Source organism: Bos grunniens, chromosome 4 (assembly GCF_055505025.1).
Source record: "Bos grunniens cultivar Pamir isolate PY7600 chromosome 4, Bosgru_T2T1.0, whole genome shotgun sequence".
Classification (NCBI taxonomy): domain Eukaryota; kingdom Metazoa; phylum Chordata; class Mammalia; order Artiodactyla; family Bovidae; genus Bos; species Bos grunniens.
The window spans coordinates 54,880,159-54,893,967 of NC_141168.1; the positions used below are offsets into that span (position 1 = coordinate 54,880,159).

General features: G+C 54.7%; 1 protein-coding gene across 5 annotated transcripts in view; it reads left to right on the forward strand.

The window, feature by feature from the left end:
- Positions 1 to 13,809, forward strand: part of ADCYAP1R1 (ADCYAP receptor type I) — a 107,729-nt gene that overhangs the window by 43,774 nt on the left and 50,146 nt on the right. For 3 of the 5 annotated variants that reach the window (XM_086398470.1, XM_086398472.1, XM_086398474.1), the window contains exons 1-2: positions 1,532 to 1,885; positions 13,183 to 13,321. In XM_086398470.1, the coding sequence (XP_086254596.1) occupies positions 13,220 to 13,321 (102 nt within the window). In that variant the 5' untranslated portion in view covers positions 1,532 to 1,885; positions 13,183 to 13,219. Of the gene's footprint in view, positions 1 to 1,491; positions 1,886 to 13,182; positions 13,322 to 13,809 lie in introns of those variants that run through there. The other 2 variants (XM_086398473.1, XM_086398471.1) reach the window with 2 other exon arrangements.

The window sequence follows — 13,809 nt, forward strand, 5'->3', positions numbered from 1 at the left end:
CTTATGGAGTCCTGCTCCATCCTCCAGTCCTCTCCTCCTCAGCTGAGCAAGAATTCCCAAGGAAAGGAGCTCAAGTCTCTCTCTTCCTCCTCCTCCTTCTTGAAGCTTCCTTAAGAAGGTGGCATACCCAAAACTCTTGAATAAGGAAAGCCAGAGCCTGGTTGCAGAGCTGTGGGCTGGGGTATGGAGGGAGCTCTTCAGATGCTGACACCTGGGGTGGGACCAAGAAGCCATGAGCAGGGGCAAGTAGGAGCAGTGGTTGGCTGGTGGGGGTGGGCAGAGGGTAAGTGCTTGGCATGGGAGTATGTAACTAACTGTTCTTGGTTGGGCTTTGGCTTTGCCACCAACTGGCTACCTGACCTTGACCTGCTTGGGGCTTCCCAGGTTGACTAGTGGTAAAGAATTCATCTGCCAATGCAGGCGACACAAGAGACTCAGGTTCTATCCCTGGGTTGGGAAGATTCCCTGGAGGAGGGCATGGCAACCTACTCCAGTATTCTTGCCTGGAGGCTGCCATGGAGAGGAGCCTGGAAGGCTGTAGTCCTTACGGTTGCAAAGAGTCAGTCAGTTCCCCTCACTAAGCCTCAGCTTATCCATCTATACCAGGAGGAGGTTGAGCAGTACAATGACAGTTGTTCAGGCTCTAAGTCATGTTCGACTCTTCGTGACCCCACAGACAGCAGCAAGCCAGGCTTTCCTGTTCCTCAGTGTCTCCTGGATTTTGCTCAAACTCATGTCCATTGAGTTCGTGTAGCAATAGTAATTAATTCATTAGTGAGGAAATAAAATCAGTGAAAACCTACTTAGTCCTAGTCTTGTTTAATGCTGTTGACAAGAGGTGGGGGGTTGGGGGGGGAGGTACTGTGATGCCCCTGTACAGGCAAATAGCTGAGGCTCAGAGACACCCAGTCACCTAACCCCAGCGCACAGAGCTACCCCTGGCACAGCCTCGACTGGAGCCAGACAATCTGAGCCCAGAGCAGTGTTGTTTTAAGCTGCTGTAGGGCGCCCCTGTAAGGCACCCCAACCTCCCTTTTTGGCCATAGAGGCGATCACATTTGAAGACATTCGGACAGGCTCCCAGAAGCTAGCTGACTTTCCCAGTCCAGGGCTGTGGGGGCAAAGAAAAATCCCAAGGGGAGTCTGGCACTTGCCCTGTAAGGAAGGCTTCCTGGAGGAGGAGGAACTGGTTCTGACAGGGAATCAGAAGGACGTGGGAGGGAGAAGACTGATGGTTTCTCGCTCTGGGTATTTCGGGAGGGTTAAAAGGAGGGAGGTGAGCCCCGGGACTGAGTCCCGGAAGCCGGGCGACAGAGGGGGGTTGTCGCCTCCTCATCCTCGCCCCCGGGTCTCCACGCCAAAGCTCCTGCTCTGGTCTGCGGCGGGCGGGGTCCGGCTCCCCTAACCCCTCCCCCGGGCGCCCATTGGCCTGCACCCCACCCCCCAGCCTGCGAAGCACGGGGGGAGGCGGTGGTCGGTCGCCTCCCTCCTGCCCCCGGCCTGGCTTCGCGGTGGAGGCGGTGCCTCTCCGGCAAGGCAGACCAGGCTGGGCGGACGCGCGGCGCGGGGCGGGCTAGGGAAGGCCGGGGGCCTCGCGCTCGGGCCCCGGGCGGCGACTGACAGCGGCGGCGGCGGCGGCAGCGGCTCCAGGCGAGCGTGGTCCCCGCGTGCGCACAAGCTCGCCGCCGCGCAGGGACCCACGGACACCGGCGCCGGGCGGACACACAGACGCGGAGATCGGGCTCTGCGCGCGCTACTCAGCGCACGAGCTCCCCATCCCTGGGCGGAGCGGGGCGCGGACTCGCCGCTGCGCGCCCTCCCCGCGGAGTCTGCCCCGGGCAGACCCGCAGCCCGCGGCCCCGCCGCGAGGCCCCTGGGTGAGCAGGTAAGCGCCGCCCCTCCGCCCTTGCCCCTCTGCGCCTCATCCGCCCTCCCCCGACTCCAGAACCTTCGCCCCTCCGGGGCTACGGGACCCCCTCCTCCAGCTCAGCTGTCTCCGCCAGCCGCGTCCTTCACCGACGGAGAGCGGGCCAGGGCCAGAGCGGGGCCAACCTCCCAAAACCGAAATGAAGCCCTCTCCAGCCGCTGCTTCCTTCCTGCGCGACACTCTGCCACCCTCTGTCCCGAACCCACCCCCCCGCCCCCCCCCGCCTCCACCCCGTATCTGGGATCGCGCCCCGGAGATACCGATCCCTGCAGCCCGCAGCGGGTGGGATGGGCTAGCTCCCGGGCGCCCCTCCTCGTGCCATAGGGAGGACCAGGGCAGGAAGGCACTGCGACCGGAGGGACCCAGAGGGACCTGTCTACCTACTCCTGAAGCAGACGGCTACGCGGATCCGATCGGGAAGGCAACGCTGGAGGGTTCCCTGGGGGCTGGGTACCGCAGTCTTCATGGGGTTTTTGAGGGGTGGGCTCGGGACATGCTGTGTAGAGGGTGAAGTACTACAGCGTGTATAACGTTCCGGAGTAGTGACACCTTCGCAATGGTTCAAAAGAGCGTTGTCTCTGGGTTTCCCGCGGTGCAGAGGCAGGGGTCGGGATGCCTGGGTTTCTGCGGTTCCGCGGAGGAAACGGCCCACCAGGGCCTGTGGGAGAAACGTGTCGGTCTCCCCTGGCTGAAGTGGGCCCGCCTGAGATGAGACCCCTGCCGGCTTCCTTAAAGGCACAGGCTCCCGCTGCAGCTATGGGAGGCAGGGGCCGGCAACCTGGGCAGGCAGGACCTTTGCAGGTTTGCAGGAGGGGGCTCGGGGGCCGGAAGCGGGGGTGGTGGGTTAGAAGCGGCCAGAGTGCCACTGGATGGAGCTAGACACTCAGGAGGGAGCCCAGCCACAAACTGATTGTATTTCATGTGGAGCTGGGAGTGGAAGCTCACCCCTGGAAGGTGCTGAGACCCACTTTGAAAGCTGCTGGGGGAGGGAGGGTGGACCCCTGCCAATTCTCCAGAGGATTTCTATGCTTTTAGTACAGGTGCATCAGTCTCCTTTATCTCCTCTAGCACCCTCCTCCCGACTACCAAAAGAAAAGACATGGCATTTGGCTTTTCCAGTGAGCAGCCCTGCGTGGGGTGGGGGGCAGCTGGGAAGTGAGAGGGGGCTACACAGTCAGAGGGGGGCAGCTTTCCCTGGAGAGAGGCAGAAAAGCATTCTGAAGGTCAGGCTAGAGGCTTCTGAGTGGCTGTGGGCCTCTGGAGGGGTTAAAAAACTATATGAGCCTTGGAGGGGTTGTGGGGAGTGGGGAGGAGCAGCACTCAGATTATCTCAGAAGGCCAGTCTGAGTTGGTGTTGGGTGCAGGTGGGGTTGGCAGAACCCCTAGTCCCTACCCAGATGAATCCTACCCTTCTGACCTTGGGGAGGACAAGCAGAGGTGCCAGTCTGGACACCAGTCAAAATTTGAGTTTATAAATTAGAAATAGAACACACCGGAGCAGGCCCTGGCCAGATCTTCCAAACAGTTCATCAACAAGTGTGTGTGGGTGGCCAGGGAGCTGAACCGGTGCCTTCCCGCCCCTGCCCTGGGTCATTCGTACGTGATTCTGTGCCTGGAACGGGATGTATGACTCTGTTTGCCCCTGTTTGCAATGAGAGGGAATGTCTATGGGGAGATTCCTGAAGGACTTTTGCCTATGTTCTGGGAACTAATCAGGCTGAAAGATCCATTAAGTCTTGTTTTATGTCAGGTTTGGGTGAGCAGGGAGTTGATTGGAGAAACACTGGAATCCACCCTTTTTACGCGGCCACCCCTCTCTGCCATGCCCCTACTTTGGGAAACTCCCTCGATTCCTGTTGAATAATCCAAATAAAACAAAATGGGGGTTTACAGATCAACATAGATACCTGGAAGGCTAGGAAAGACAAGACTTAAGGCCGCAAAGTGGCGTTCTTCCTGGGGATGTGGCCACAGGTTATGTGTCCCAGGTATCCGGTCTCCCGGATTTCCCTGACCAGGGCTGGCACTAAGGGAGGACACCTTGTGCTGTCTGCTAGAGGGCAGAACCAAGGAGCGCCGAGCACAGAGCACAGGCTCAGCTCGGTGCCAGAGAGGCCTTGCTTCCCCAGGAGCCACCCCAGCGTGGAGCCGACACCTGCGGGTGACAGGTGGTTTCCTGTCTGGGGAGGTATGTGAGCAGAGATCCCGTGCCCCAGACAGGTAGGCCTAGAGCCCCTGGAAGCCTCGATTACCCCTGCATGGAGGAATCTATGAGTCTGGGGTCTGAATGGGCTGGGACTAGTGGTCTGGCTGCCTGGCAACATGCAGTCTGGAAACTCATCAGCTGCAGCATGCTTGCACTAAGCCCTGGATGCCGTCAGAGGCACATGGTGACAGCCACCCCCACAGTGACACACAGAGAGGGAGTGACACACCGCTGGAGTGGCATCAAGACTTCCTGTGGCACCTGCCAGAAAGCCAGGGCAAACATACAACAGCAGAGAGCAACATACGTAGGGACATGGGGACACGCACATGGACATGGAGACACACCCTGTCACACAAATCTGGACACGCCTGGGGACTGAGGTGTCTGTTCATGAAGACCACAAAGTCTGCCTTAGACACTAACGAGTGTCCATGTGCACGACGTTGACACTGAATGGAGAAAGTGTGTGTGTGTTGCGTGAGGCTGGAACGAGGGTTGGCAGGCTTTTTCTGCAAAGGGCCAGATAGTAAATTATTTTAGGCTTTTGCTGGCTGTGCACTCCGTTGCAACTGCTTCATTCTGCTGTCATAACGTAAAAGCAGCCATAGATGCTACTTATGCAAATGAGCAGAGCTGTGTTCTGATGAGCTTTATTTATGGCCACAAATTTGATTTTCACACAGTTTTCCTGTGTCATGAAATATGAGCCTTTTGATTTTTTTCCTGACCATTTGAAAATGTAAAAACCATTTTTGGCTCCCTGACTGTATAAAAATAGGTGACAGGCTGGATCCAATCTGCTAGAAGGGTTTGTGATCTTCTGGGCTATAGGTTAGCAAAGAGAAGTGGTTTAAGAGGTGGAAGAATGGAGGAGCTTTAGTCCTGGGAGCCCACATTGCTCCAGGGTCCCCTGGATGCCTGTCTTCACCCTGCCTGGAGCTCAGGGTACCTGTCTATTTAATGCCTGACCTCAGCATCCTAGACAAGCTTCTGCTGGGTTCATGTTATACATCTCCCATGCTAAGGACACCTGGAGATGGTGTTCATGCCTGAAAATGAAAGGATATCATGTCACTGGACTCACCAAACAGGTCCTGAGCCCCTCTCCCATTCACCCTGTTGGCCAAGGACATGCCCATCTCCACCAGGAGGAAAACCCGCAGGGAAACCAGGGCATGCCCCTTGTTTTCGGACAAGACTTCAAACTCGTAAAGACAAGGATGAGACCTGAAACAGCCCCGGCAGGGGTGAGGGGTTTCCTCATCTAGGTCTGGTGGTTGTCAGAGGAGGGTGAGGCCAGTGGAGGTGGGTGCAGCCAGGCTGGGCTTCCTGGAAGTGGTGATAGGAGGTTGTATTGTCCTTGTGGAATACCTGCACTCTCTTATCCCAGCTCCATGCATTGCCTTAGTGGTCACCTTTCTCCCATGACAAATGGGCACCACTGAGGGGTGGCTGGGGAATAAAACATAGAGTCCCTTTGTGGATACCCCTGAATGTTCCAGCTTCTGATTTAAGGCTGTGTGGTGGACCGGGTCCTGCTCAGTTTCTCCTATCCCTCCTGTCCCCTTCTGACATTTCTTTCCTGCCGTTTCCCCAGAGGAGAGGCATGGGAGATCTTTCTCCACTTTCTCAAGTCTCTGGATTCTGTCCTCCACTTCCCATTCCAGCTGCCCTTCCCTGCCCAGACCACCATCTCCTCTACCTGGATCCCAGGTTTTTTGCTTGTGTTTTCTTCTTCCACTGAGCTCACCAGCCTTCTGAGAAATATTCCCTAAATGAGAAGCCTAGCACTTCAGTCCCCTGCCTGAAACTCTTCAGTGCCCCAGCCCTCTCTCCTGTAACTAGGCTGCTGCGTCCCTGGCATTCCAGACTGGCACCAACCTTCCACCATCTCACCACCCCTCACCTTGCTGGGTCCCTCAACACTCTTCAGTCACCTTTCTAAGCTCATCACCAGGCAGCCCTCGAGTTTTAGGGTCCCCACCGAGTGCCCTACTTGTTCCAGGTGCCAGTCAGAGCTGGCCATCCCTTCCAGGGGTCAGCATCCCCTCCAGAGGGACGGTTGGTTAGCAAGAGGCTCAGTGCAGATGGCCACGCTCTCCATCCCACCGGCCTCGAGCCTCAGGACCGGCCTGGGAGGGGCACAGTCACCCATCCGCAAACCAGTGCCTGCTTCCTGTTTCCCCTCCCGCACTATGCCCTCTCCTCCCACCCCTGCCTCCCACTGCCTTCCATCACCTCCCGCCCCTCCTCATGCTCTCCCCTTTCTTTTATCTTCTCTTTCCTGATTTCCATTCTTCTCCCTTCTTCCTCTTCCAGGCCCTTGGGGGGCTGTCCCTGACAGAGGATTCCTAGGACCCTTCAGGGATAGGAGATGCGCCTGGACTAGCTAGTGTGGAAAGGTTTGGCAGCGTGACCTTGAGAAAGACTCTGGGTCACTTTGGGCCTCTAACCCTCACTTATGAAATGAGACGTTATTAACAATGGGTGGGCTTCCCTGGTGGCTCAGATGGTAAAGAATCCACCTGCAATGCAGGAAACCCAGGTTCAATCCCTGAGTTGGGAAGATCCCTTGGAGAAGAAGAGAGAAGTCCCTCAGTCGTGTCTGACTCTTTGCGACCCCACGGACTGTAGCCCACCAGGCTCCTCAGTCCATGGGATTTTCCAGGCATGAATACTGGAGTGGGTTGCCGTTTCCTTCTCCAGGGGATCTTCCTGACCCAGGGATAGAACCCAGGTCTCCCGCATTGTAGGCAGACGCTTCAGGCATTCTCTTCTACCCTGGAGAAGGGAATGGCAACCCACTCCAGTATTCTTGCCTATGGACAGAAGAGCCTGGCAGGCTACAGTCCATGGGGTTGCAAAGAGTTAGATATGACTGAGTGACGAACACACACACACACACACACACACATGCCACCAGTGCCCGTGTATGCCCAGCCTTTCCTGAGCCTGGGTTCCCTATGTGTAAGAATAGTAGGAGACCCTTTCAGGGATATGACTTCTGTCTTCTGCTGTGCATAGGCCTCCGGGAACTAGACTTTGAAAGGGGAACATTTGAACATCAAAGAAGAACATTCGCATTAATGATTAATCTGTCCATTGCCAGAACTCCCCTCACTGCAGCGTTGGGCACTGACCTTTATCAGCTCTGACCTTATTGGTGAAAAAAGAGGTTCTTCTTTCCCAGAAACAAGTTAAGTTCCCTCCATTTGAGGGGTGAGTTGGAGGGGCAGTGTTTCATTTTTCAGCCTTCCCTCTCTGGTCCCCTGTACTAGGAGGGAGAGGAGGAAGTCAGGGGTGGGTGCTGCTCAGGTTTCATAAGTAAAGGGGGCATGTGTAGAGTAAGGGAGGTGAATGGTCCACTTTCTCTGGGTCGTCTTCGATCTGGTGTCCAGGCTTGGCACTGCTCCATGATGGGGACGGATGCTGAACGGCCAGAGGAGATGCCAATAGCAGATGCCCCAACCCCATGAGGACAGAGGAGGGACCCAGGGCTATGCGCCTCCACGGAGAAGAAGAGTGAGATGCTGCTCTCCTCCAGTGGGCACTCCCAGGAGACAGAGGAACCTGTGCTGCTCAGGGCTGGCCTGGAAGGATGTGGTGGAAAGACATCAAAGCTTCCCCTGGGGGCCCTAGAGAGGGCTGAGCTCCCAAGCCTAGAAACTGGACCATCTCAGCAGGGAGGGCTACAGAGAGGGTCCTTCAGGGTGTGGGGCAGCGTGGGAGATGCTGCAGGGTCTCCAAGTCCCCTCCCACTCCATGCAGAGCCCAGTGAGTCACTGCTGGCTCCGGTGTGCTGACTGATGATGCCGTCTTCCTGTGTGCCTGGCGCAGTGGCTCGCTGCAGGACACGGCTGCTCTTGCTGTTCCTGCTCCAGGCCAGTCACTGGGCTTGTAGGTCCTGAGGAGGGCAGGCCCTCCCAAGTCTGGAGGGGGGAGCCGACTCCCCTGTAGTCTGCATATTTGTCACACATCCATTCCTGCCAGGCAAGGCTCCAGAACTCTCTTTTGGGTGACCTTGGGAAGTGTCTCCCCAACTCTGGACTCAGTTTCCCCACAGGAAGCTCAGTACCATGGGGAGGTGGCCTTCAAAGTCCATTTCAGGTCTGAAATGCTATGTCTGTCATGAACTCTTCCATGTAGGGAGCTTCAGACATAGAAATGTGGGTAGAGGGGTAGCAGACGGCCTCACTAGTCCAGGGGATGTGAGAGGGATTGCTATTAGGATACCAATGGATTCTGAGCTGGTCTTCCTTTTAGCAATAACAGAGAGTGGTGGGAGCATAGGGATGGAGTGCACAAGCTTTGAAGCCAGGCTCTTTCGGTTCACTCCCCAGCTCTACCACATGCTTGCTGTGTGACCTTGGGGAAGTTGCCTACCCTCTCTGTGCCTCAGTCTTCTCAGCTGTAGAGTGAGGATAATGCTAGTAAAGATGGCATAGGTTTGGGGCAGGTGAAATGAGATAATGTATATTTATTGTTTGGAAGAGTGCCTGGCACGTACTGACTGTTTAATAAATGTTAGCCATTAGTGAATAAAAGTGCAGACCTGATGTTCCCATTTTGAATGTGACAGAGGGCTTCCCTGGTGGCTCAGATGCTAAAGAATCTGTCTGCAATGCAGGAGACCCAGGTTCAATCCCTGGGTCGGGAAGATCCCCTGGAGAAGGGAATGGCAACCCACTCTAGTATTCTTGACTGGAGGATTCCATGGACAGAGGAGCCTGGTGGGCTACAGTCCATGGGGTCACAAAGAGTCAGACATGACTGAGGGACTAACACTTATGGGGTAGAGATGACAGTAAAAAGAGATGATTAAAAAAAAAAAGCCTGAACACAAGGTGGTAAGATAATAATAGTTAGCATATGGCTAGTCCTTATTGGGAGCCAGGATGTACTCTACTGTCTATGGCTTATTGTTGTTTGGTTTGGTTTGTATTTTTTTTTAATTGTTTGTATTTTTGTATGCTTTATTAATCGCTAAGTCGTGTTCAACTCTTTCGGGACCCCAAGGACTATAGCCCACCAGACTTCTCTGTCCATGGAATTTCCCAGGCAAGAATACTGGAGTGGGTTGCTGTTTCCTTCTCCAGGGCATCTTCCCGATCCAGAGATTGAACGCGGGTCCCCCGTGCAGGTGGATACTTTTTCACTGAGCCACCAGGGAAGCCCTGTCTATAGTTAACTTACATGAATTGGTTGATGCCTCTTAGTAACATCTATGAAGTAGGTATTATTATTCTCATTTCACATATAATTGAATCAAGGCACAGAAAAGTTAAGTGGCTTGCCTGAGGTCTTTAGGCTTAAAACTCTAGCAAAATGGTTCTCAAGTCCACCATACTAAATGCCAGTATATAGTTTAATTGCCTTCAGATCAGTTGCAAAAGCTGTTTTATCTCAGCAGAGCCTGGACCCAAGAGACAGAGCCTGGGAATATCGGTGAGCTGGTCATCCTGAGCCACATGTGTGGTGGGGCTGAAAGAGCCCAGCATCCATCCTGAGGGAGGGGAGAGTCCAACCCCGGGCTGTAGTGGCCAGGCTTGACCGTGGCCCTTATGAGGGTCATTGACAGCTTGGGGGAGTCCAGAAAAGGGAGGCAGCCTTGACAGGAAGCAGGGGACAGGGCTGGCAGTGGCAGACCCAGGGGTTACATTTGGAAGGGCTTTCCTGGGACAGAGGACCCCCCCCGCCCCATGTGGTCCAGATGTATATGAGGTTTGGGGCAGGTGGCCTCAGACTGTAAGCTCTAAGGGTTGTACAGTGGTCTTGGGGTGGGGGTCTGGGAAAAGAGGTGGGCCTGGGATTATATCCTGAGACCAGGTTCCCAGCTGAGGTTGGGGAGAGGGATGATCAAGGCCTGGGAGCCCGCAAGTTCCCTCTCTCCATGCCTTGGTGAGTGATGTCTGTGTCCTGTTGGGCAGAGGGTAGACTGTAGTTGGGGAAGGTAAACTAGAGAGAGCAAAAGTGGGAATCAGGAACCCAGCTCTAGTTCCAGAGGAGGCCCTGTATTGAGAGTATCCCCTCTACCATGCGGCACAGGGTTGGGGTGGGGTGGGGGCTTACACTGCTGTCTTGGTTCTCATCATTGTCTGAGCAGCCTGGTGACAAAGCAGAGAGCTGGGGGATGGTTAGGCAGTTAGGCTGGGGCCTCTGCTCCAGCTTGTTATTAATTCACTGCAGGGATAAGCATCCTGCAAGTCAGGGCATGGTGTGTGTGTGTGTGTGCGTGTGTGTGTGTATGGATGTGTTTGTCTATGTGTCTGTGTGTGCATGCTCATATGCTCATATGCGTGTGTACCTACAGTCCCATCTGAATCCGGATAAATCTGCTGCCTCTAAATTCTGAATGCTTTTGCAGAATGAGTGCGTGTATGGTTACATGCGTTAATAATCCGATAAATGTACCTGAAGATGTAAATCTCTGGGTGATGCATCTGCACATACCTTTGTTCTGTGCTCTGTGAGGGTGCCTTGGCATTTATGTGAACATGTGTGGAGTTGTCTGTTGATCCCCCAAGGAGTTTCCACCTTCATTATTCCACACTTGGGTGTTTGTATTGATGCCTTCAGGTGGGTGCCCTGGGGGTAAAGTCTCTGTGGAATTGATGTGTTGTCATGCTCTCTCTGTAGACCTGTTTCTGTGTGTGTGTGTGTGTGTGTGTGAGAGAGAGAGAGAGAGAGAGAGAGAGAGAGAGAGAGAGAGAGAGAGAGCACCAGTCCTCAAAAACAAACTCCTGCTTGCCTGCTGCCACCCACTTGCCCCCTAGAACAACCGCAACAGGGCCAGCCACTTGCTCTTCCAGGCTAATGCTCTTGGTTCTGTTAAGTTAAAGTTAAAGCAAAGGCTTAAAGCAAAGGCTTTATAATCCTGTCTCTACATGAGAATCTCCTGTAGAATTTAAACAACACTGGTACCTGGGCCCAGCCTGAGGGATTCTGACTCAGTTGGGTGGGGGTATTTTTAAATGCTCCTCAGCAATTCTGCTGGACAGCCCAAGTTGAGGACTGCCAGGGTGGTCGACAGAGGTATGGGGGGCACCAGCCTTGTCCTGGGTGGAAGCTTCTCTGACCCCAGGCCCCATCAGCCTTTGCTCCTCATTGTAGCACGTGCGGGAGAATTAGCCCAGATATCGGAGGCTTCCTGCCTTAGGAGCTTTTCTGAGCCCTTAGTCTCCAGCATCTGCTGAGGCACTGTGGGCCCAGCATTCCTCTCTTCCAGCCAGGTGTGTAGGGAGCTCCAGTTCTCTGAAGACAGGGCCTTGGGCCTCCCTAGGGTTAGTGGAGATGACAGATTCCCCTGGGGACCACCGGTGCCAAGTTGTGCCAGAGGTAGTGTGGCGCCAGGTGTTTGGAGGATTCTGGGAGGGGATACAGAGGCTGAAGCCTGTGCCTGGGATGCCCAGGGGTACTGGGGCCAGTGTTCCCCCAGCCTGCCCAGTCCTTCTTGACCTGCAGGGGAGAGACTGGGCCAGCATCCCTAAGGCACCCCTGGCCTCAGAGCATCTCTTGGGGATACCCTGGCCCTCCTCAGTATTTCCAAGTGATCCCCAAAAGGCAGAACAGCAGGTAGGTAGAGAAGGTCCCCCTTTCCTTGAACCTTCCTAAAATTGGTTTTCTTTCTTCTCTTTGGGTGCTTATTTGTCACCAGATTGAGCTTGAAGAGGTGAGGAGAGGAGGGAGGTATGAGGAGGCAGAAATTCTGGGGGCACAGAGGGCCCTGGAGTGATGGCTGCTCTGCCCATTGATGGGGGTGTGCAAGGACTCATGGTTGGGATACAGCCCCTTGGGTCTCCCCATGGATGCAACCCCGGCACCTATGGGTTAGTGGTGGCCCTGATATGGGCCTAGTCAATATTTTTAGTAATAATTTAATAGTAATAATAACTTTTAATTACTGTTTAGTACTTCATTGTATGGCTATGCAGGGGTCTATAAACAGTGCCTGTCGGATGGATGGTTGGCTACCCCATTTTTTTTTTGCTGTTGATGCTATTTTAAATGATGCTGCAGTGAACATTCTTGCATATGCTTCTTTCTGTACAAGTGCAGATATCTCCCTAGGATAGATACCCAGATGCCAAATTGCTGGCATGTGAGGCATATCAATTACTGATTGATTTTAGAAGCAGACTAAACTCTTCCTCTGGGCAGGTGCTGGGGCTCCCTCAACCTCCTCACTTGACTCCCTTTGCCCTGTCTGGTCCCTGGGAGCTCTGAGGGGGAGATCCTCCAGGTCTGAGCACATCCTCCGTAGCATCACGTTTTGTCTGTTGCATTGGTGATGGTTTTATCCTGGAGGCCGAGTGGGCTGAGGCAGGGTGAAAGGATGCTATGTTTGTTGGGGACCAGGCTCGGCTGCTGGAACAAAGTGGCCCTGTATGAGCTAGTGAGTTGGAGAGAAGAGCAGCTCCTTGTCACCTAGTAGCCAGCAGCTAGGTGGTCCTTCAGGCTGGCAGGGAGGCTCAGCGCCCTGGGGCCCACTCCGTCATCCTGGCTGCCCCTGGCGAGTTGTTCCCCATCCCTCAGGTGTTATCCTGACTGCTCCATCCAGACTGGGTCTGGGGAGGGGAAAGAGCAGCAGGGGCAAGCACGTGCTGCCTTAGGGATAGGTGGTATTGGGGTGGCACGTGTCATGTCACCCACATTCCACAGGTAGGAAATTCATCACATGCCTGCACCCGAGAGCAGGAGGGACCTGGAAATGTCCTCTCCGGGTGGGCATGTATGTGCCAGCTAAAACTTTGCCACTGTGGAGGGAGATCCAGGGACACAGTCATCTGCTGCGGAGGACAAAGCCATCCAGACCATTCTCATAGTCCGATGGGCACCCGGGCCAGCGGGTTCCCTGCTGTGGCCTCAGCGCCTGGTACTGAGCAGGTGCTTGGCAGATGCTTGTGTGTTAGAAGAATAAAGAACTGCACATAAAAAGGCATGGACGGGGGTGCCCTTGGAGGCTTTGCTGTGCGTAGGGGAGAGGGAGTGTCCCTGCCCCTCCTGTGCCACCGAACCTGCGGGAGACATGCTTTTCCTTTCTTTCTAGCCTGTAGACACCTGGGGTTGAGCAGTGGCGGCTGTGAATGAGAGGCGGGCGGCACTGGCCTGAGCCGCCTTGCAGGCTGAGAAGCGTCATGGCCAGCATCGCGCAGGTCTCCCTGGCTGCTCTCCTCCTGCTGCCTATGGTAAGGACCCAGGACCCGAGCTGACCTCGCGCCCGCCCCTCCGCCGCCCCCGCCATGACCAGCCAGAGCCCCAGGCTCACTCGAGCTCCCACCTGAGATAACCTGTGTCTTTTATGTGGTCTCAGCCAAGCTCAATTCACATGGCTGGTATCTCTGCCTGTACCCCAACTGGACCATCCCGCACCATTGTGTGCATTGAAAAGGGTGCTTCTTCCTGAAGATCTTGTACCGGTTTGACAAGAAATTGTTACATAATTTACAAATTGATTATGATAGTAATATATGTGGGCTTCCCTGGTGACTTAGACGGTAAAGAATCTGCCTGCAATGCAGAAGACCCAGGTTCAGGAAGATTCTCTGGAGAAGAGAATGGCTACCCACTCCAATATTCTTGCCTGGAGAATTCCATGGACAGAGAAGCCTAGCAGGCTAATAGTCCATGGGGTCACAAAGAGTCGGACATGACTGAGTGACTAACACACACACAT